The following is a 21941-nucleotide window of genomic DNA, read 5'->3' on the forward strand; positions in this document are numbered from 1 at the left end:
TGCTTCAAGTTATTTTTAGAGAGGTATGTCTAAGCTGGAAAGCAGAGAAAGCTTTTCTCCTGGAAGCAGCAATTTAAGCAGATCGGAAAACTGAGCTATCTAGGACAATGATGTAAAGAAACAGGTTTCAGGTAAAGGAAATAGCATGTGCAATATTCACTAGTGATTCAGAGTATCATAGCTCCAGGGAAGAATTTCTTAGTTTAGGTTCCTATTCCCTCACTTACTAGATTTGTGACCTTGGGCAAAGCACTTCACATCTTTAAACGTCAGTTTCTTCATCCTAAAAATGGGAATAATAATAATATTATGTCATGAAGATATTGCTAGGATCAAATAAGAAAACGCAAATCAAGTTCTTCACATGGCAATGTGCACACAGTAAGTGCTGAAACATGTTAGCCATCACTGTCTCTGTCGTTGTCACCACAGTCTGTAGGAGGGAGAAAGAGAGGAAACGGAAGGCTCTCAAGTGCCTTTTAGAAACCAAATCTTTCACAAGTTTCTAAAGCCACTGAACCGAACAAGAATTTTGATAGTTTCTGAAAATATTTACCCCATCCACTAATCCTTGGGATGAATTATGTGCAAACTAATCAGATTAGAGCCTCATCTTTGAGCTATGTTTTCAGAACAGCACATAGGCATAGGAACAAGCACAGAACTTGCACCTCACATAAGTCAAATTTCCATGTAGATGGGTGGCTTCAGTTGGCAAAATTAGAAGCTTCTTTTGGTAGCCAAAATAATAATCTGGTCACAGAAGCATCTGTGTGTGGACAATGTAGAGATGTCCATGATATGTAATTAAACAACATTTGTCTCTTAGATAGTTTTCCTTCAAAACTTTAATAATGGACCAAAATTAGTATTGATCCACACACAATAATGATGTAATTAACAAAATTCATATTTTTTTCCTAATACATTTGGATTCAGATAAGTATTGTCTGTTTTCTTTTTTGTTTGTGTGGCTTTTTGTTAGTTTTTATGAGCTTTCAGTCTGATTTTTATTTTTATTTATTATTATTATTTTTTTAAATTTTCAAGGTGTTTTCCCCATTCTTGCTCTTACTTTGATGATTTTATTTTCTTGTTTCTTTACATTATTGCTCTGGATATTTTATCAAAGTTAGAAAAAATTCAATGCTAATATAAAACCCAATGTTTTAGGAAATCATTGAAGATAGAGTCACTATTGGAAAATAATTTTCTTGTTTACTCCTCCAACCTTGAAGCAGCTGCTTTTTTTATCTGTTGAGTTAGAGATTGTATGTGTTTATTTTTGCCTTTGAATGTTTTTTTTCCTTGTATCTTATTTACTTCCTCCCTGAGTTTGTCAATATAATACTTGTAAATTCTAAAACCTATTTATCTCATAGTTCTCCCATGGACTGACAGTATCTAGAAAATTATTGAAAGTCTTCTTAAAATGCTGCTATTTAACATTTATTAATACTTTATTACATGCTAGGCATTACACTAATTGTTTTGTAGATAGTAACTCATTTAATCCTTGCAACCATCTTATGTCATAGACACTATCATTTAGTGTCTGGTAGGTCTAAATAACTTACCCAAGTCACACAGCTAGTAAGTGGCAAAGACAGTATGGAAACCAGAAAGTTTGGCTCCACAATCTAGAAATTTAACCAACATACTAATCCACTGCTCTGTGCAACAGATTAACACACACGTGCACACACACAGTTTCTACTCTGTGTTTCATTTTCAAGGCAATAAAACTTTATTAAGTACATGGTGCAGTGAAATGGGAAAAGAACTGAAAATGTGGTCTACTAGTTTTATTGTTTTCTTTTTTCTTTTCTTTTTTCTAAAAGAAAATTTGTATATACTGAATGAAATTCACTGTATTAGGACTTTAAAATGAAAACAGAATGTTCACAGCTTGGGTACTCAGAGAATCCAGAGCTCTGTTACTGGGTGAGCTGATAATGTAGAGTATAGTGAATGTGTGACGGTTACAAGCAGCACATCAGATGGCCAAAAGCCACATGGGTAGATCCACAAAATATTTAGATTATGGTGAAAAATGAGGAGATAGAATGAAAAATTTAATATACCATTAAATTAAAATAAAAATATGTTTACAATATTAAATAAACATTTGATACGAATACTTATAAACAACAACAGAAAACACCACAACATATTAAGAATCTGCTCTTTCATGTATGAAAATGACAGATTTGAGACAATAGCAGTACATAAGAAAATCAATAAACCAGGTGAGAGCCTTGTGTAGTTCAAAGATAGTAATGTGCCATGAGTTGAGACAACTTATTAACTCAACCCTCAACACTTGAAATGCAAATATTTATATATATTAAAGGCATAAAATATATCACATAAAATTCATATATATATGAATATATAAATATGCATATATATGAATATATACATATACATATGTATACATATACATATACACACATATATACACATATATATGTAAGAACAAAGGAAGGGAGGAAGAAAAGAGAAACAGAAAAAAGGAAGGAAGGAAGGGGAAAAGAAAGAGTTTGGATAAACGAATCTTAATTACTCAAACAAACAGATTTTCCCAAAATATTAGAGATAACTTGTCTAGCAATTGTCATGTAGTAATTTTCATTCAAATTTGAATAAATTCATTGTATATCATCGTTTGAATGGCACTTTATGTATTTATAAAACTGACATAGGTACCTTATATCTCCAACATAGAAATAAGAACTCAAAAAAATCCAGGTTCCTTTTCTGCTACGAAAAGGCATATATTTTGAGATCCATCAAACAGACTTGCCCAGGGAAGATACAGATTCAGATAGGCAACTTAAGAAACCAGGTTCTTCATGAAGTTCTCATTTTTTTTTTTTTTTTGGCTTTCTACTGATGAAGATGGTAGCAAAATATGAATATTTTCTGGTAACAATACTGAAGTCTTTTCAGTACAAGTTTGAGACTGAAATATCAATGCTACTAGGGGCAACAGTAATGACAATAAAGTCAAGTCCCCCACCACAATAAAGTCAAGTCAAGTGGTCTGCTTGATCACTGTAGTCGCAATGTTTCCCTTCATCAGGACAACTTGGCAGTAGAGTATTGAGCATTTATTCTGGAAACATAGCCTCTAATCTTTGAATCTCTTCTTCTCTATGATTGTATGAGCCGCTTAATATCCTGTATTAAAGACCTCTTCTGTTTAAACCAGCCAAAGTAGACTTTGTTCATAAGAAAATGGACATTATAAACAAAAATTATTCCCAAAAGAGAAATGTTTTGGGTAACAGTCTTAAAGGGAATCGGAATAAAGAACCTATGACGTCACTTAGCTGTATCTTAATGGAGCAAAGGCCTATTTAGTATTAAGGACTGATAATGTAACAATACCTGACATACATTTCATCAGCCGTGGTCACCTCAAATAAAGTGCTTCTTGAAGGTAATGTTTTGGGTGACAAAATACCACCTGTTTTAGTACTATAAAAGCATGAGAAATAGAAATATGGGAAGAATTGGTTGTATCCAACTGTACTACCGAATTTAAAGAAATAAAATAAACTTAAAATTTAAATTTTCAGCTCCAACTGTCTTGAGCTGCCAAAAGTCCTCTTACAGTGAAAAGGATAACAGAGCTACAAATAAAAATCCAAGTCTTATTCCACAGAATTTCTGAATTGTAAAAATGATTGAACTTACTGCATCGCTTTATGAGGAAATGAGGCCACTGATTGGAAAAAAAGTGAAATCCTGAGCACTGGAATGCAGATATGTGGAAGAATTCAGATGATTCAAAATACTACCAACTTCTAAAACTTACGGAGTCTGTCTTGCTACCTGATTCAGCTGTTCCACATGTGACTGAGGAAGTGGTTCCTTCATGTCTTCATTACCAAGCCCACACCTTATCTAAGATTGTTAATTGATAGATGGACACAATTCTCTTCCTGACCAAACCTATTACTCCATCTGAACTCAGGATACTGACATAAATTTGAAAGCCAGTTATCTAGTCATATGGAGGCAAGAAGCTTCTTGGATATGAAACTCACAAGATTCTATAACTTAAGTTTGCCCAAGCTTAGAAAATATGTGTAAAAATGGATTTTATGAGTTTCTCAGATGCATAGGGGCTAGAAGCAATCTAATTCCAGCTAGTATAAATGCATGATTAACGATTCTGGATTCAATGTGCTTCTCCAGGTCACTGGCACGAGTGCTAAATGTTTCTTCAATTTGTTGACCAAAATCTGGATTGAAAGGTGGCTAATGTTAAATAATGTTCAAAAACTTGGAATTCCTTGGTTTAATGTAGAAGAAGGTATTAAATGACCTGCTGAAATAGAAGTGTTAAAGTGGATTTATTTTTCAAGGCTTATGAAACTGCCCACTAATTATAACTTTAGGAAAGGCCCAGAAGACATTTTCCTTATCATAATGATAAGAAATAAATTCGCAGTGCCACATGTATAAACAAAATCTCCATCATTTCTATTCTCTGTACTTGAGAACACAGAAGTTGAAGCTGCAGTGAAATAATAAGGGTGATTGCCCTTCACGAAGGATTGTGCAATAGCAACATATGTTAATATTGTCCATCTGCCTTTCAGCTTTTCTGAAAAGTATTTCTGACCATTTCTAAATAAATAAAGAGGGGGAGGGGTAAATGACCAAACCTTTTACCAGTTATTGAATACTGTGCCTGAGCTAGCATTAATCCCTATGTATTCAGAAACACTGATCTGAGTGGATGTTATGGAGGTAATGTGATTAAATAAGATTCAGCCCAGAGCCCATATTACAACTGGCATAGTGATGCCTTCTCCATCCTATCCTTTGACCCTTTCACCAGTTCACTGGTGTATATTGGAAAATTTACCTTGCACATGGAAGAAAGCTTTCTTTGTCTTTGAGGCCCATTGAAACAAAAGCTGTAAAACTATAGTAATGGCCAAACTAAAGTATCTCCATCCTACCAAAAGAGTAAGCACAAATCTTTATTGTATCTCTGTAGAAATCAGTGCCACCATAAAAAAATATAGAAGAATAAAGAATGAGAGTCATGAACTTATTTTAAATGACTTGTTTGGTCTGAGTAGAAGACCAACAATCTTGGCAAACAACATATTTAATCAGGTGGTGATTACAAATACAGCCAATATGATGTCTCCACTGGCAAAAAAAATCAACAAATACCTTCATCTTTGCTTAGTAATGGTCTAACAAGTGACAATGAACTTTTTCTTTAACATCTCAATAAACAGAAACCACCAGAAAACATTTTTTGCCACTTTGGCAAGAGCGACAATTTACTTTCACTGTCTTGTTTCAGCATTCTCTTAAATTTCCAGGTCTACAGCATAATTTGGTCTTCAGGGACCCCTAATCATCTCAACATCCTATGTTACATCATGCTGGTCAACTGCACGAAAGGCATCAAACTGAAAGTACTTGCTTAAATGAGATTATCGTGTACCCCAGATACCTTTACAAGAACCAAGAAATAAAAACCATCAAAATATAGGGACATCTTTCTTAGTGATATTTCTGATAGTCTGGACAGGTTGGGCCATCTCCTCCAAAATGTTTGCTGCATTTTACAAATCATATCATGTCAACTAAGCCCTCTGAGGACAGAATCTAGAAGCCTAAGATTAATTCAAAACAATTAAAGTTTGGTCTGTTTTACCCCAGAATTAAAATTCTATCCCTTTGCATACTAAAATGTTAGTGATTTCCGTCTTTTTTTTTTTTTTTTTTGGTTAGAATGAGCTTATTCTTTCTTGGGATAAAATATACATTTGTATATATTTAAATATATACATATTTTATATACACATATAAATACATATATAAATTTTAGCATTTGCTACAGTGTGCCTAGTGCAAAATTATTTTAAAATAAAAACATCAAAAATATGTTTATAGAAGACTAATAATGCACACGATTTTGTGAGCAGATAATGAAACTTAAAAATATTTGCTTTCAATGGAATTTTAATTTTCACACTATGTATTGATGTATCACTCACTCTCTATCCATATATCTATACATTCAATCATGTATCCATGTAACTAGAAGATTGAGAAACTCAGTCAATATTATCCCTTTTTTAAGTTTAAGAATTTTAAATAATTCATGGTTTGCATATTCATCATTTTATCCACTTTGCAACCTATTTGTTAAGAGATCCTTATATAATTAACATATTCCCAATGAATTTTCCTATCATTTCCTCCTTCTCCACAGATAGTATTCCTTTACCACATGTAAATTACTTTTTTTTCTTATTCTTTCACTTTCAGATGTGTTTATTTTTCTAGGCAATGAAAATCATCACAATTTTACAATGCTTTCCTATCAACCTCAGTACTATTTGCTTCATTTTATAAGGAACATACAGTCCAACTAATTCTAGTATTCAGCTTTTCTTAAAACTTTATATTTTGTTTTTGTTTTGCTTTATTCTTTAAGTAATCTCTACACCCAACGTGGAGCTCAAAGTCATGACCCAGAAATCAACTGACCACTGACTGAGCCAGCCAGGAGTCCCAAACTTATATTTTGACCTTACTAGTAAATTGCATGTAAAAAGTACCATTTGAATTTAGACAACTTCTCGCAAGAGTAAGATACTAGACTTCATAATAATATAATGACTGGGAAAATGTTTTAAATACTGTATAAAACTAGGGTTACCTAGTTAGCTAGGGTTACCTAATCAATTTCAGTTCCTAGTTTAATGCAAGGTTCCCATCTTACAAAAAAAAATGCTATTTTTCTTCTTGTACTTTATAAATTAATTTTGAATCTAGGTAATTCATACTATGCACTAAAACTGTAGTAGATGACTGATGCCCAGCCTTCTGTGACCATCTCAAGTGACCTCGAGGAGAAACCAAAAACAAGACAAACCAGAAAATAAGTTAAGTGGAGGCATGCAGGCAATGTTTTTGAATAATCTGATAAGAAACAAACATAATGTATTAAGATGACGTAAGGGTCTTTCACATCTCTATGTGGAACTCAGTAAACCTTAATTTTTACCAGACCAATTATACCTAGTGACACACAGCTATATGATGGAGAACTGCTTGCAAGGATAAATACCCATTCCCTTTATGCATAGAATTCTCTGTAACCTGACATGCTTTGGAGCAATTCTTAAGACCAATTTGAAATACTGTCTCCTGGGCTATAGTCCACAGTAAGACAATGAACAAAACATTTATTAACCTATTTTAAGGATGGCTTTTTATTGTAGTCAACAACATATTGTGGTCATGTCACAAAAAATAAATCAATCAGAAAATGCCAAAACAAATTACAAATCTGAAACAAATTAAGAAATGCATTTCTCAAAAAAAAGTCCTTAAAAGATTGAAAATAAAGTTAAAAATCGCTGAAAGAAATTTTATATAAAAAACACATATGGCACAAATAATTTTCTTTAATTTAATGCTTAAAATATTCAAATATTAAAAACTACTACAGCCCACTTTCTATTATGTTGGTAATTGATAAATATGCAGCAATAATTATTCAATATAAGACTTCTTAGGATGTATCTGAAGTTTACAATTTTGGTGAAAATTGAGACTTTGGTTCACCTAAAATGTCAGATACTGAGAAAAATGTCTTCTTGTTTTGATTTTTTTTTTTTTTTGGATAGATTTGCAAGCCTTTAGCAGTATGTGTATCCTGAGAACTCAGAAAAAATCAGCAACCAAGAGTCAACAAAACATTTGTTCTGAATACAAATGTTTGTTTTACGTGATAGCAGTGCCTTGAACAGTTGGATGAAAAGTATTCTTCCATGGTATTTAAGGTATTTATACATCAAAACCACACTTTACAGTCTGAACAGACTACCAAGTCAAAGACAACTAGAGCAAATATTTATTAGTACGTTATCTTAAATATATACAGTCATTTCCTATATATAGTTCAGCAGAGAAATATCTTTCAAGTAAGTTGAGGTTATGCAAACTAGAAATTATTCTCCCTGAAGAACATAACTCTCAGTGATTGTATTCAGTCATTGAATACATATTCAAACATGTTTTCAATATGTTAATGGAAGATTCATACACAGAACCATGTAAAGTTGAAAGATGTTACATGAGAAACCCGAAATCACATGCTGTAAAGTCAGTGTTCTTCTGATGTGGGAAGACAGTTTGCATTTACTGAACACTTGTGCCATCTAGATACTGTGATGGAATATCGACATACACCAGTATTGCCAGCAGCTGACTCTATTGTGAAAGAAAACTTAATTTTCACTATTTCTATCCAGTTCTTTAACACTTTTGTTAGTTCCACCTTAGGTTAGGGAGTAAATGGAGAAAAATATAAATGATTCATTTAAGGAAGTGGTATTTATGTGTGCAATGTTTTCTCTAAGAATAAAAAAAATGCTGTGGACATCTATGCAACATGGACAAGAATATCTAGACTATTTAAAATGATTCGTAATAAATTACTCAATTAATTTCATGTTAGCCAGGCTGCTCTTGAACACTTCCCTTGATTTGATCAGTCAGAAACAACTATGAACTCGAATGCATGCACTTTTTGATCTTAAGAAGTAATGGCTTGATTTACCTGACACATTCAACAATTCAAATTATTTTGGCCAAGATGTGATTACCGACAGCATTCTCCAGTCAACCAAGTCATTCTACAACCTACAAACTTACACTAATGTTTATATGAACTAAGTCCAAAATGATTCAGCCAAACATATCCTATTTCATTGTGAGTACTGCTAGCAACGATGTCTTCACTGATGAAAGTCCACCTGGTGTGCTAATGAGATGGCGATTTTATGCCCATGGACTGAGAGCTGTGGCCAGGGAATAGAGGGAAGTGACATTTAATGCCTCATCCCACCCAGATACCCCATTGTTGACAAAAACAAGTCATAAATTATCCATAGGCTTTGAACAATTCTTCTTACAAAACAGGTTGAATTTTAATTTAATCATAGTTTATCTTTGGTTTTTATTTTACCAGGAAAGACGCCCTCTATATTGATTTACTTAAAATGGAATATCTGAGTGGAAACTATGGGGGAATTTTAGCACAAGCAGACCTGAATTCTCTACCGTCTAATAATTACTCTCGAGAAATTTCAAGAGCTTTATATGGAACATAAATGTGTTTTCATGTATAGTTCACAGTTATTCTAATTTTGATAAGTGGATTTGGCAAAGAAAAATTCATTTTGTACGTTTTTATTATTATTATAATAGAAATGACAAGAAAAGCCTATTTCAATATGCAAAGAAAATTCAGCTGTGGTGCCAAACAAACAAGCAAACAGAACCCGATTGATTATCTGTTAAATTAATAAAATAAACAAAAAACATGAAGTAAAGAAAACAACAAAATATGTAGATTTGAGCTATGATAATTGCATGTGTGAAATTTGAGATAAAATTTTGCTACGAATGAGCCAAAAATGTCTTTTTAGTAATAAAAAAAATTCAATGGAAAATTATCTTATTCTTAACCCCCTGTCCACGGATGAGAGTGCTAAGAAAGCCCTAGCTTTTATTTTTATAGGAAGCATTTTGAGATGTATTCTACTTTAAGTCCTCTGGTTTATGAGAAGTTCTCTTATAGATCTCACAGTTTAGCCCTCACTTAGCTACGGAGAAAGTTGACAGAACTCGGCCCAAGGTACATGATTTGGTTGGACATCACACTTACCTGCTTGATTTGTGGTTACATTTACAGACACATATTGCCGGGCTCCTGGGCTCAAGTCGGACACTCCATTCACTGCCTCAATCTCAAAGGTATAGTTTGTGTGAGCGAGCAGATCCACCATCATGACAGAGGTGTTTTTCAGGCCGATTTGCCGGGGGAGGTACCTGACATGACCTCCACACTCGTCACACACACCTGCATGGGAGTTGCACTTCTTGCATGCAATATAATATGAGACATCTTTCCTTCCACCAGTGTCAGCAGGGGGAATCCATTCCAGAAAGACACTAGTTTCATTAACATTTGAGATGGCATTCCGAGGAGCAGAGGGGGGTCCTGGTTTGCAAAGTAAAGTGAGAAAAACATATTTTAAGATGACAACATTAAGCATTGTTTACTACACAAGTCCCTGGTCTGAAGAAAAAAAAAATAGATTTGCAATCAATCTTTTAAGTAGGGAGAATGCAACAGTCATCAATTTGTAATAAGTGAAAAATCTTGTTCCGGTTTTGTAGGGACAATAGTGGGATTTATACCCTATAGGAATAACTTATCTTGGCATTGCTATAACTACTCATTTCGTTAAAACAGATGTTTTGCTTACTGTAAATATAAGGAAGTATGAAGTAAAACTATGTATGCAAAAATAATGTTATATAAAAAATTATACATTCAAAAAGTGGTAAGTCCTTTGGCAAATCCAAGGAAAAATTCTCCTTGGGGATTGAACTGATTACTTCCTCATTGAGTTCTGTCCCAGTAACCTAGGAAGTACACATGAAGGATTTACTAAGCAATGAGCACAAGTGAAAATAGGATTTGCCAGTGTGGCTCTTGACTAAAAATTTTGCAGCAAGTAAAACAGCCTTAGCTTACCTCAAAATAAATTGCATATCCACAGATAAATCACCAACAGCATTTGAAATCTCTCTCATGTGTCAAGAAAAATCTAAAGTAGTCGGACACTACAATGTGTAATAAAACTTCACTTACTTTGATATTGTTTTAGTACTATGGCTCTGTAAACTGTGAATTTTACTTAATAGGAAATCAGAAATATATTTTATAAATAACTCTCAAAAACACCATGAGGGTAAGAATGAACGTGTTCAGATTTTGAAGGATCAGCAGAATGAGGATATATAAGTAATAACAATATCTTTTGTATGTTACTTTATTTCTGAAACTAATAATTAGCTTACTGAAGAGAACTAAAATCAATTCTATATCAGCTGTGACAACTGTATACCATGCTGGTGGGGGGTGTTGATTAGGGGGGAGGCTTTGCATGTGTGCGGGCCAGGAGTATATGGAAAGTCTCTGCCTTTCTCTGAATGTTGTTGTGAACCTAAAACTGCTATAAAAAATTAAGTCTTTTAAAAAAGGAATTGCATAATGTCTATTTTACAGTTGATTACCAAATACTTAGCATTATAACTTCAGTTAGGTGTTAATGTTATATGGTCAGATGTTCCCAAAGTAAAAATACATTTTTATTTGTTTCAGACTTGACAAGTAAAGATTTCCCAACAGAGAACAGAATGGACTATAGTGGTAGCTGAATGGTTCATAAGCATAAATTAAGCTGTTTGGGATAGCATAGCCTATTTATCTTAATATTTGTTGTTTTAAACATAGAGATTATTATTAATTTCTACCTAACATTCATTAAGCCATGACTGTTGAAGACTAAATTTAAATAAGGTGATTTAAAAAAAGCTACCTGGTATTTACAAAATGTCTTTTAAATTAAAGGACCCCATAACCCAAGAGTTGTCATTTTTGGCAAAATACTCCCCACCTTGACTACATTTATGGATGAACTCTGTGAATTTTGCCATACATACAACCTCACACATTTCAACACAAAACAGTTACTTTTAAGTTGAAACAATTACTTAAGATGGAAATACAAGTCTTAATTTTTTACTGATTTAATAGTGGAAAGTTACGGAGAAAATGTTGTTTGAGGTCAAAATGTTACAGGTTTACTTCTGAAGTGAAGGTAAACAGACTTGAAATATGTCTCGTTCAGAAAGATATCAAACTTTTTTTCCTCCCTGCCAACTGAAATGAAACCAAATTTAACACCTTTCCTCTAAATCTGTACAAATACATCAGAGTCTGACTCTCCCTTTTCTTCTGGTTGTGCCAGTAACAGCCCCTCAAAATTTTGTGGGGACACATCTGCCTCTTAATGTGAAAAGGAAACTCAAATTCAAGTGAAGCCTTAAAGTAGAGGTAGAAAGTAGCAGCTCAGATGGTCATACACCTAAAAATAATGTAATGAAATTCCACAGCCTGCTAATACATGTGATATGTGAACCAAAACAGGGCTACGTACCCTTGATTTAAGCAGATTCATCAGAAACTTTTTTGTTTTTCTTTTCCTATAAGTTTATAACATTCTATTTTCCAGATTTAGATAGAAAGATAGATAGATAGATAGATAGATGATAGATAGAAGGAATTGGAACCATAAATTTAATTCGAAAGATCCAAAGTGAAAGAAAAATTCAAGATACTCATGTGAACATGTGAACATCAATCAAGCCACCCATTCAAGGGAAACATTTGCAGTATTTGTGGTGTTATGAATTCAACTAAAAACGGAACGCATGCACTCACAGAATATATGTTAGCAAGATCTTCTATACAAGTCCCAACAGTCTTTTGAGAAATGTGTACAAATTAGTGTTCTTTTGAAACACAGTATTAGAAATTCACACACCTGGAAACAGAAAATTTGAAGCCTCAAGTCCTTTAAGAGGACGAAGCAGTCCTTGCCATCAGAGCACAGTCTCACCCCAAACCTAACAAACTTACAGAAAGGGAGACTCAATTCTGTGCTGAGGAAGAGAAAGATCATGGCTGGATCACTTAAAGAAAATAATTATTAGGAAACTAAGGAAATTTAAAAGATAATTCAAGACATGGTTTTCTCTCCCTAATTTACCAGCCTATTGTCTATCCACATTTCCCTCTACTTGGACATCCTTTTGCTCTGAATAATTGAAATCATCTCTACTGTAACCAAAGTTATCACTTTCAATCATAGTTTAATCTCCTCTATTCAAATGGAACCTCCCCAAAGTGTATACAATAATGTCTATTTGAATAGGAGTTGTTTATAATTAGTAACCATCTAACCCGTAAAACTATCAGTCTGGTGATAAAAGAATTGTCTTTAGCAATACAAAGCTAATTAATATCAATGATTTGAGAAATTATGAAAATATGTCTCACTGACACTATGGAATTCAGCCCTTGAAATTCAGATAAAATTTCAGTTTGTGACAATTTATTAAAGGAATTGTATTCCTATTTATATTGAATAGTAGAATGAATGTCCTAGAATAAATACTAAATTTCAAAAAGTTTTGTCATCATCTTTGAGAGCAACGACATCTTCCTGGGATCAAAAATAATAAAACAAGGCAAGGTCATGGATATTGAATGTAATGAGGAGAGGGGATTTACTTTCTTCCCTTTCATTTTGAGTTTTTGTTTCATTTGCCATAGACTCTGAATGTGGAAAATTTATGAAAGGATTTCTGTCAAATACATAAATGTGCTTCTTTCTCAGAAATCTGTGGAATGCTAGAAAAACAAAACACCAAAGACATTGAAGAATGTGGATGCTTCCACTGCGAAGGTTGGAATTAAATATTTACTATTCATTATTCTTATGATATGATTATGTGCTATAATTAATTAGAGTTAGGGGCACTCCCTAATAAGAAACATGACAACTGCTTGAAAGTCCTAGCTAAAAATTTGGTTTTATATTTGACTCCTAAATCCTATTTGCCAACCCTCACCACTCCACGTGGTGTTTCCTACCTTTTTTTATAGATGACCTTCTCACTGGCCCTTGTAGTTTAGTGTGGCAGATAAGAAAAAAAAAAAAGGCACAAGTGCCATTTATTGTATGCTTATGTGATCAGAAGCCTGGGTTGGGAAAAGAACGAAAAAAAAATTACTGTGAGTAGCGAAGTGGGTTCATCAAAGTCATGTTTAGCCATCCTGAACACTAAAAGAAATCACAAAATAAAATAAAATATACTTTATCTGTCTTAGATGTTGAATGTGAAATTAGGGAAAATGAATGCTTCTAACAGCGAGTGATAAAAGAGACTCAAACTTTCCAAAGCTTACTCAAGAAAATCGAAATTTGGTAAAAAAAAAATAGCTATTTTGGAAGATTAAACATTATGCCTGTTTTAGAGAAAATGGTGATAGAATGCAACAGGCTTCATCATGCTCTTTCTTCGGAGTGGTGAAAGTTCGGATCACCAAGTATCAGTGGGTTTCCTTACTTGTGCATGCCATTGTGGGTGGATCAGATTCCCTCCTGAAATAATCCTTTTCACAGACACAAGAGGTTGAAGCTTCCTCATGGGTAAAACTGTGAGGTGGACATTTGCTGCAGGTCTGGCTGTGAGGTGAGGCTTTGAAGAACCCAGGTCTGCACACTGTCAAAAGAAATAAGAGACTAAGCTTTTCCTTGGAACAGATGCAGTGTTTGTTTGGTGAATAATGCCATTATTTTGACTAGTATACACAGATTACATATAACACAATATTTGCATTAATTTCAAAAGTGTTTCACAAGCTTCGGAATCATAAATACCAGCCTATTCATTCAGATAATCAAATATTTAAGTATTTAAATTAAACATGTCTGGAATATGTGTATTTTCAGTGACTTCTATGCTGCAGGAGCTTATAAGAAATTATATTATGAAAAACAAATACTTATATGTACTTAAAACTTAGGTAGTCTTTTGAGTGTAGTTTTCATTAACTCTGTTATTAATACAAGTGTGTTGAAGAAATGCTAATTTTCCCCGATGCTCATAGAACAGTAAGGTGCATAGTAGGTGCTTGAAATTTTGTTATTAAATTAATTAATTAATTGATAATTAGTAGGTGTTAAGAGCTTCATAGATTTTGTTATACTTGGGAGAAAGCATGGGTGAGCTGGTGTATCATTCACATTATATTGATTTCAGGAGGAGTCCGATGTTAGGCATTTACTTTACATTTTACTCCATTTTAGAACTATTTGATTCAACAAAGCATCTATTCTGATATCAGTCATATTTATACTGTACAAATTATTATGATCTATAAAGGATAGAAAATGTGTCTTACTCAATTTTACATTCATAATACTTATCACTGTGTTCGACCACAGTAGGTGATCCTAAATTGTTATGTAACACATAAATGAATGAAAGACATAGCATAAAGATTGTGACTGAACTATTCAGAATCACATAAAGAAAATGTTCTTTGGGTATCTGTGTTAACATTTCTGTTGGTGGTCAAATAAGTGTTAATAGAGTTTATCTTTTTTTTTTAATTTCTGCTCATTCCCTAACCTCTGGTATCTTTCTTTCTTCTGCATGGCTAATAAAACCAAACTTTTATTCCAACTTTCAATATGTGGGCCAATTGAAAACCACCAAACTGATGGTTTGATTACCTTTTAGGGCTTAGATTACATAAAACTAATCAACCATATATATCTTTTCTACTTTCAGAATTCAGTACATACACTTATGAGCATTTATTCAGGCATCAATGGAAATTTGCTAAAGCTGAAAGGGGAACTTGTATTTCAACAGAAAATTTTGATAGACATAATGAATTTTGGCTAATTTTCATGTGCTATAAATGATTTGGGTTTTTAGTAATCCATGCTAAGGCTTTTTGCCATCACCATGAATAATCAGGAATTGACAAAAATGAGAAGGGACTTTTTTCAGTAGATCTAATTATAGCGATAGCAAAGCCTTAATGCTCTTATAAATTCAGAGAGAATGTGAAGGTATTTGAAAGATAAGAAGAGCTTTTTGATAGTATTAGGGACATTCTTGTAGTCAAATGATTAGGAAAAGATTTAAAATATTATTTTTCTTATAATAGGATTGCTGTAGCAGCCAATACCATTCATTGCTAAGTTATCCATTTTTTCTTCTTTCATCCTCTACAGTAAAACCATTCTCACTTTAAACACTATTTATTTTCAAAGACATGAAGTGTCAATCCACAATTCTGCCTATTTGGAAATAAGTGATCATTTATGAAACAAAAGGCATTTATTTTCTTTTAATGAATGCCTGTTAACTTAAAAACTTATTTTGATACCATATACAACACTGTTATTTAACCTTCCATAGAAACTTTGAAAACAGAAAGAAATGTAAAAGTAAGTTAAGGTGGTAAGTGTATCTTTCTCACCAGCAGTTCAACAAAATCCTTTCAGCAGATGAGGACAGAAATTTTGCTTGGTACTAGGTTACAGAGGTAAATAAGATAGACATGTCTCTGCCTTTATGAGTCTTAACAGTATTACATGAATAATTATAAATATGATTATGATAGAAAAAAAGAAAGAGCATGGAAGTGAAAATTGATACCTAATTTAGACTGGAATATCAAAAAGACTTCTTAAGGAAGCTAAGCCTCTGCTGAGATTAAAACAAAAAATTAAAAAGGAAAATTATCCAATTTGCATTTGCATTAAGGGGGAGCATTAGATGCATTAATGTGCATTAGAGGGGCAAAATCCTTGCAAACAAATTAAACCGGTGGACAGCAAACGAGGAGATAGAGAAAACTAAAAGATCAGGGTGATAGTAGACTTAAAATGGCAGAGATAAAGTTAGAGAGGGAAAAGGATACCAGGTCACACCTTAGAGGTTTTATTGTTTGAGGTCATTACACAAATTTTAAGCAGGGAAATACTGAGATCACAATGATGTTTGACAGATCAGCGTGGGTAATGGATTAGAGAGGAATAGGGATGGAGCCATTTTCTCAGAGAACTCCAGGTATGAAATGAGTTTGGGGGAAGATAATGATTATGCTTAAGGTATTATTTATTTTGAGGTTAAAGAAATTCACATAACGGTATAGAGAGGAAAACTGTGAGCTCAATGTTGTCCAAGAAAAAAAAAATACATGTATATGTAATTATTCATTGCCTTCAAATCATGGCCCCCAATCCAAATGGGACCTACAATGCTGCAAGACAATTTTAGTATTATTTCCTTAGTTAACTTTGGTTTTCAGCACCAGCATGATTATTTTGTAGCTTCTCCTCTCTCTTCTTATTCCTTAGAAGCTCTATTCCTTTGTGATCTCTGGCTGGTACATTTTTCTGTGTGCTGAGAAAATAGAAGTCATTAAAGAAACTTGCTTATTTTCCAATCACCAAATCTCCAAACCTATGTGCACTTGTAGCCACCCTCTCTCCCTTCTTTCTTATGAAAAATTGAAATGTGTTTTTGCTTTTACCAATGAAAAGTATCTTTATTTGAATTAAGAACCTCATCTCTACTCTCTGAGAGTAATCTTTCAAATTATCTACTATCCCTTTTACATACTCAGTTTCTCTCTCTCTCTCTCTCTCTCTCTCTCTCTATCTCTTTCTCTTAATCTCTATCTCTCACCTAGTCATTCATACGACCTCAATACAGTTTTCCAGAATTTTTCAAGGGAAAAAAGTGAAGCACAACAAACAAATAACAACAATAAACTATCAATCTCACTTGATCTCAGTTCTCTCTGTAGCTATCAAACAGTTTTGCTACCCTTCAGAACACAATTTCTTAAATTATTTTTCCATACATGCATCTCTAGTTCCTATTTTAAATCACACATTGGCATAGTCCACTCCCCTGAAATTGGTTTTGTTAAGATTGCAGTCATCTTGTTGCCATACTTCTCAACAGCATTTAATCATGTCATTTTTGGGAAATTCCAATTAATTTTATTACAAAATGCTAGCATAGTCTGCAAGTTTCCACACAAAAAGAAATCCTTCAAATATGGTCTTCTGCCACACTCACTGTCTCCATCCATACTAATCTACTTATAATTTCTTGCACTTGGGAAACTCTTCTATCTGCTTCTAAATATTGCAGGAAAAGCATTCTAACCAAAGAAGAAGTGTAAGAAAAAGTTTGTAGTCCATGATAAGGACTTTGGATTTAATCTGAATGCATTTGGAAAAAACTGGGTATTTTTTTTTTTTTTTTTTTTTTTGAGGACACTCCTTCTGTCAAGCACTGTGGCAAGGGATATTTATATTGTGGTCAGAAAATAAAATTTGTACTTGAAAGTACCGTGAACCCACAACATATATGGGGAGGCCAAAAATAAAAAGTGATAATCAAAAGAAGCAAAATTGACCTTTTTTTGCATTTTAATTACGGCCATATTTAACAAATAATTATTAAGGTGAGTATTAAAATTTCTTTTAATTCCATCTCGATATCATTTACTTAAACAGTTAAACATAAAGGCAGCTTCTGGAGCAAAGTTTTGTCAAATAATAATTGTATGTTGCCTAAACATTATTTAGAAAATATTACGCAGGTCTATTTAAGTTGAAAGAGGAGTAGGAGACAAAAACTGTATCCTATTTGAATATGCTTCATGAAACTGATTAGGCAATCCTTTGGAGAGAAGGAAACTTTTTTTTTTTTTTTTGGAAGGAAGGAAGGAAACTATTTTTAATAATTCCTTTACTGTCCATGCTCCAAGGCTCTTTTTAAGTGCTACCTTTTCCATGATATTTGTGATGATGTCCATGGCTATATAATCTTTCCTTACACATCTTTTAGATCTAGAAACTATTTATTTAATATCTATCTTATGGCATATAGCAAAATTTTTGTCAGTTTTATGTGTAGGAATATTCACCTGCTCCCAACTCTATATAAACATTCTGGAGAATAGAAACAGTTCATTTGATTTTCATCATTTGTAACATAATTCAATGTATTGAGTACATATTCAGCAACATTTATTGGATGGATAAATAGTATATTTGTGTCCTTCTCAGGGTCAAAATGACACAGCAGAACTTAATAAAAGCTGATGAAGCTAAATTATTTAAATATTAACTCTTGGCAAGTAAATAATAATATGTGTTAGTTACATCTACACTGGCTACTTTAGAAGTTTTACATAAGCTACCAACATTCCAGCTTTCATAGTTATCACTTAGAAAATTAGGATGTTAATTACACCTATTAAAATAGTTTTAAAAATCTAAACAAATATACATCATCAGTATATGAATTTCATTTGTTAAAGTTGTAAAATGGTGCTACCTAATCTAATGAGAAAAATTTTGTAAGTTCTCAAAATTGTCAAAAATGTTTAAACTGATAATTTAGGATTTTTCCCCACACTTTTTTATTGTCAATTAAATTATTTTTAATGTTTCCAAAAAATTTTAGCCTTAAACGTTCATCACCCTTGGAGTACCTAAGTGAATTCTTCTTACAATTCAGGAACATGGTCACCAACAAAAAATTGTAATGTACAAAATACTGGTTAGTAATATTGAATATTATCATTCTCCTCACTAGAATTAAAATATACAGATCATTTTAAAATACATCCATATATATAAAGAAATGGGAATAGAAATGCACAGACTGTTTTTGTCGATATTGTTCAAGATATAATTAATCTTCAAAGTGTTATTGGATTTATCCAATTATGCTTTATTAAGAATGACAGAAAATCACTATGAGCAAGAGTTTCACCACAGTTCTATTATATGTGAATTATTGGAGAATATAAACAAAATCAAATTTACTTTTTATACAGATTTTTTTAAATGAAGTGCCCACAAGATAGTTCAGCTCAAATTTAAAAGATGCGTTTATTAAGAAAATCAGCATAATATAGCATAAGATTACAACTAAAAATAATCCGATAATATGTATACCAAAATTAAGATGATAGATTTATCTTTATATTTAAAATATATCCTGAGCATAAAAAAAACTGATAATGAGTTAAAACAATGATACATTAAAAGAAGTTTTGAAGTAGGAATTCTATTTTTTAATGTAAGTTATTGTGAAATTGGCTAATATACAGTGTGTACAGTGTGCTCTTGGGTTTGGAAGTAGGAACTCTAAAACTTGACAACATCTTTTGAATGCTTGCACACAGAAATATGAGAAAGATACTACTCAAGAATTTAAAAAAGCTTGTTAGTTAGAATACAACTTTAGATGGTTAAAATAAATAAGCTGATTTTAACATTGTAAAATATCAGAGAAGAAAAGAACAGTGTATTTTTATTTTTTAATACCAGCTTAGTTAACCCTTACACAGGGTTATAGTAGTTACAGGCATACAAGATAGTGATTCAACAATTATATACACTATTAGTCAGTGCTCACCATGATAAATGTACTTTTAATCCCCTTTTCACCTACTTCATTCCCTCCCACGCCTCCCTTCTGACATGCTGTATTTATTTTTTTGATATGCTTTATTTTAAATGAGTACCCTCAATTAAAGTTTTTTTTTTTTTTCGATAAGAATATTTTTTACTTGATGCATACTTCAGAATACATGGTTCTAAAAGATATACATAAAATTTCTATCTAAGAAAAGTGGAATATACGTTTTCCTCAAGTACACATGGAATTCCCTGGTTAAATATAGAAAAACAGATGTAACAAATTTAAGAAGACTGAAATCATACCAAGTATATTTTCCAACCTCAATGGTACAAAACTGAAGATCAAGAATAAAGCAAAGCTGGAATACATATAATGCAAATATTAAATATTTAATATGTAAATATTAAACAACACACAACTGCACAAGCTGTGGGCCAAATAAGAAATCAAATGGAAAATCAAATATATCTCCAAACAAAAGAAACAGGAAACATAATATTTCCAAACCTATAAGACGCAGCAAAAATATATCTTAGCATGAAATTCATGCTAAAATGCCTGCACTAAAAAAAAAGAAAAGTTAAAATAAACAATTTAACATTATACCACAAAGAATTAAAAAAATAAAAAAAAAACTTAGCTGAAATTTAGTAGAGGGAGGAAATAATAAAGAAAAATCAGAAATAAATAAAATAGAAACCAGAATAAACAACAACAATATTGAAAGAAATAAGTAAAAACAAAGTTTGCAATGTTTTAACTACATTAACTAACAAATAAGGCAGAATATTCAAAAACCAAAATGAGAAATAGAAGAGAAAATAATATAACAGATAACCACAGAAATACATAGTATGACAGCAGATTACTATAAGTAATTATATACCAATAAATTAGACAATTTAGAAAAAAAGGCCAGATAATTCCTAAAAATACACATTACCAAGATTAAATCATGAATCTTGATTCCAAGAAATAGGAAATCTTCTTAGACCAATAAAAAGCATGGAGGTTAAATTAGGAATAAAAAAAAACAAAAAACAAACAAACAAAAAAACCTCCCAGCATAGAAAAGCCCAAGACCACATAGTCTCATTGGTAGATTCTATCAAACATTAAAAAAAATAATAATAATTAATGATAATCTTTATCAAAATCTTACAAATAATGGAATAGAGGGAACTTATTCAAAATTGTTCCATGAGGCCAATACTACCCTGATACCAAAGCAGGATAAAAACGATATAAGAACAAAAATGTCTAGTTTGTCCCATATAAGGATTGTTACTGAGACATTCTTGTGACATCCATTTGTATGATAAATGTTTCTCTATACCCTCAGTTTCCATCTGCAGGTGTCTTTAGGCCTATAACAAGTCTCTTATAGGCACCATATAGATGAGTCTTACTTTTTTAATCTATTCTGAAATTGTATGTCTTTTGATTGGAGTGTTCAGTCCATTTGCACTCAAAGTGATTATTGATGATATGTACTTACTATTATTTTACTTTTTTTTTCATTGTTTAGTCAGATTTTCTCTGATCATTTCTTGCCTTGGCACTTTGGTCTCTCCTTTGCATCTCCCTTTCTATTCTGAATGATAGTCTTGATGGATAGAGTATTTTTGGCTACAGATTTTTTCCCATTCAGCACTTTGAATATTTCATGCCACTCTCTTCTGGCTTGCCAAGTTTCTGTTGAGAAATTTCCAGTTAGGCTTATGGATTTTCTCTTGTAAGTTAAGGACTTCTTTTGTCTTGTTGCTTTTAAGATTTTATTCTTTATTACTATATTTTGCAAATTTAATTACAATATACCTTGGTATTGGCCTGCTCTTGTTGATTTTGATGGAAGTTCTTTGTGCCTCCTGGATCTGGATGTCTGTTTCTTATCCCAGATTATGGAAGTTTTCTGCTATTATTTCTTGAAATAAATTCTCTGCCCCCTTTCTCTTTCTTCTTCTTCTGGGACTGTATGATAGGAATGTAATTAC

At 32.4% G+C, this 21941-nt stretch overlaps 1 protein-coding gene across 5 annotated transcripts in view; it reads right to left on the reverse strand.

Annotated features, from left to right (window-relative positions):
- EPHA5 (EPH receptor A5) overlaps nt 1-21941 on the reverse strand; it is a 340575-nt gene that overhangs the window by 151639 nt on the left and 166995 nt on the right. For 4 of the 5 annotated variants that reach the window (XM_049630545.1, XM_049630544.1, XM_049630547.1 and 1 more), the window contains exons 4-5: nt 14041-14196; nt 9722-10057 (exon numbers count right to left, since the gene is read on the reverse strand). In XM_049630545.1, coding sequence (XP_049486502.1) covers nt 9722-10057; nt 14041-14196 — 492 coding nt within the window. Of the gene's footprint in view, nt 10058-14040; nt 14197-21941 lie in introns of all 5 variants that reach the window. The other variant, XR_007457774.1, reaches the window with a different exon arrangement.

This window comes from Panthera uncia, chromosome B1 (genome assembly GCF_023721935.1).
Source record: "Panthera uncia isolate 11264 chromosome B1, Puncia_PCG_1.0, whole genome shotgun sequence".
In the NCBI taxonomy this organism is placed as follows: domain Eukaryota; kingdom Metazoa; phylum Chordata; class Mammalia; order Carnivora; family Felidae; genus Panthera; species Panthera uncia.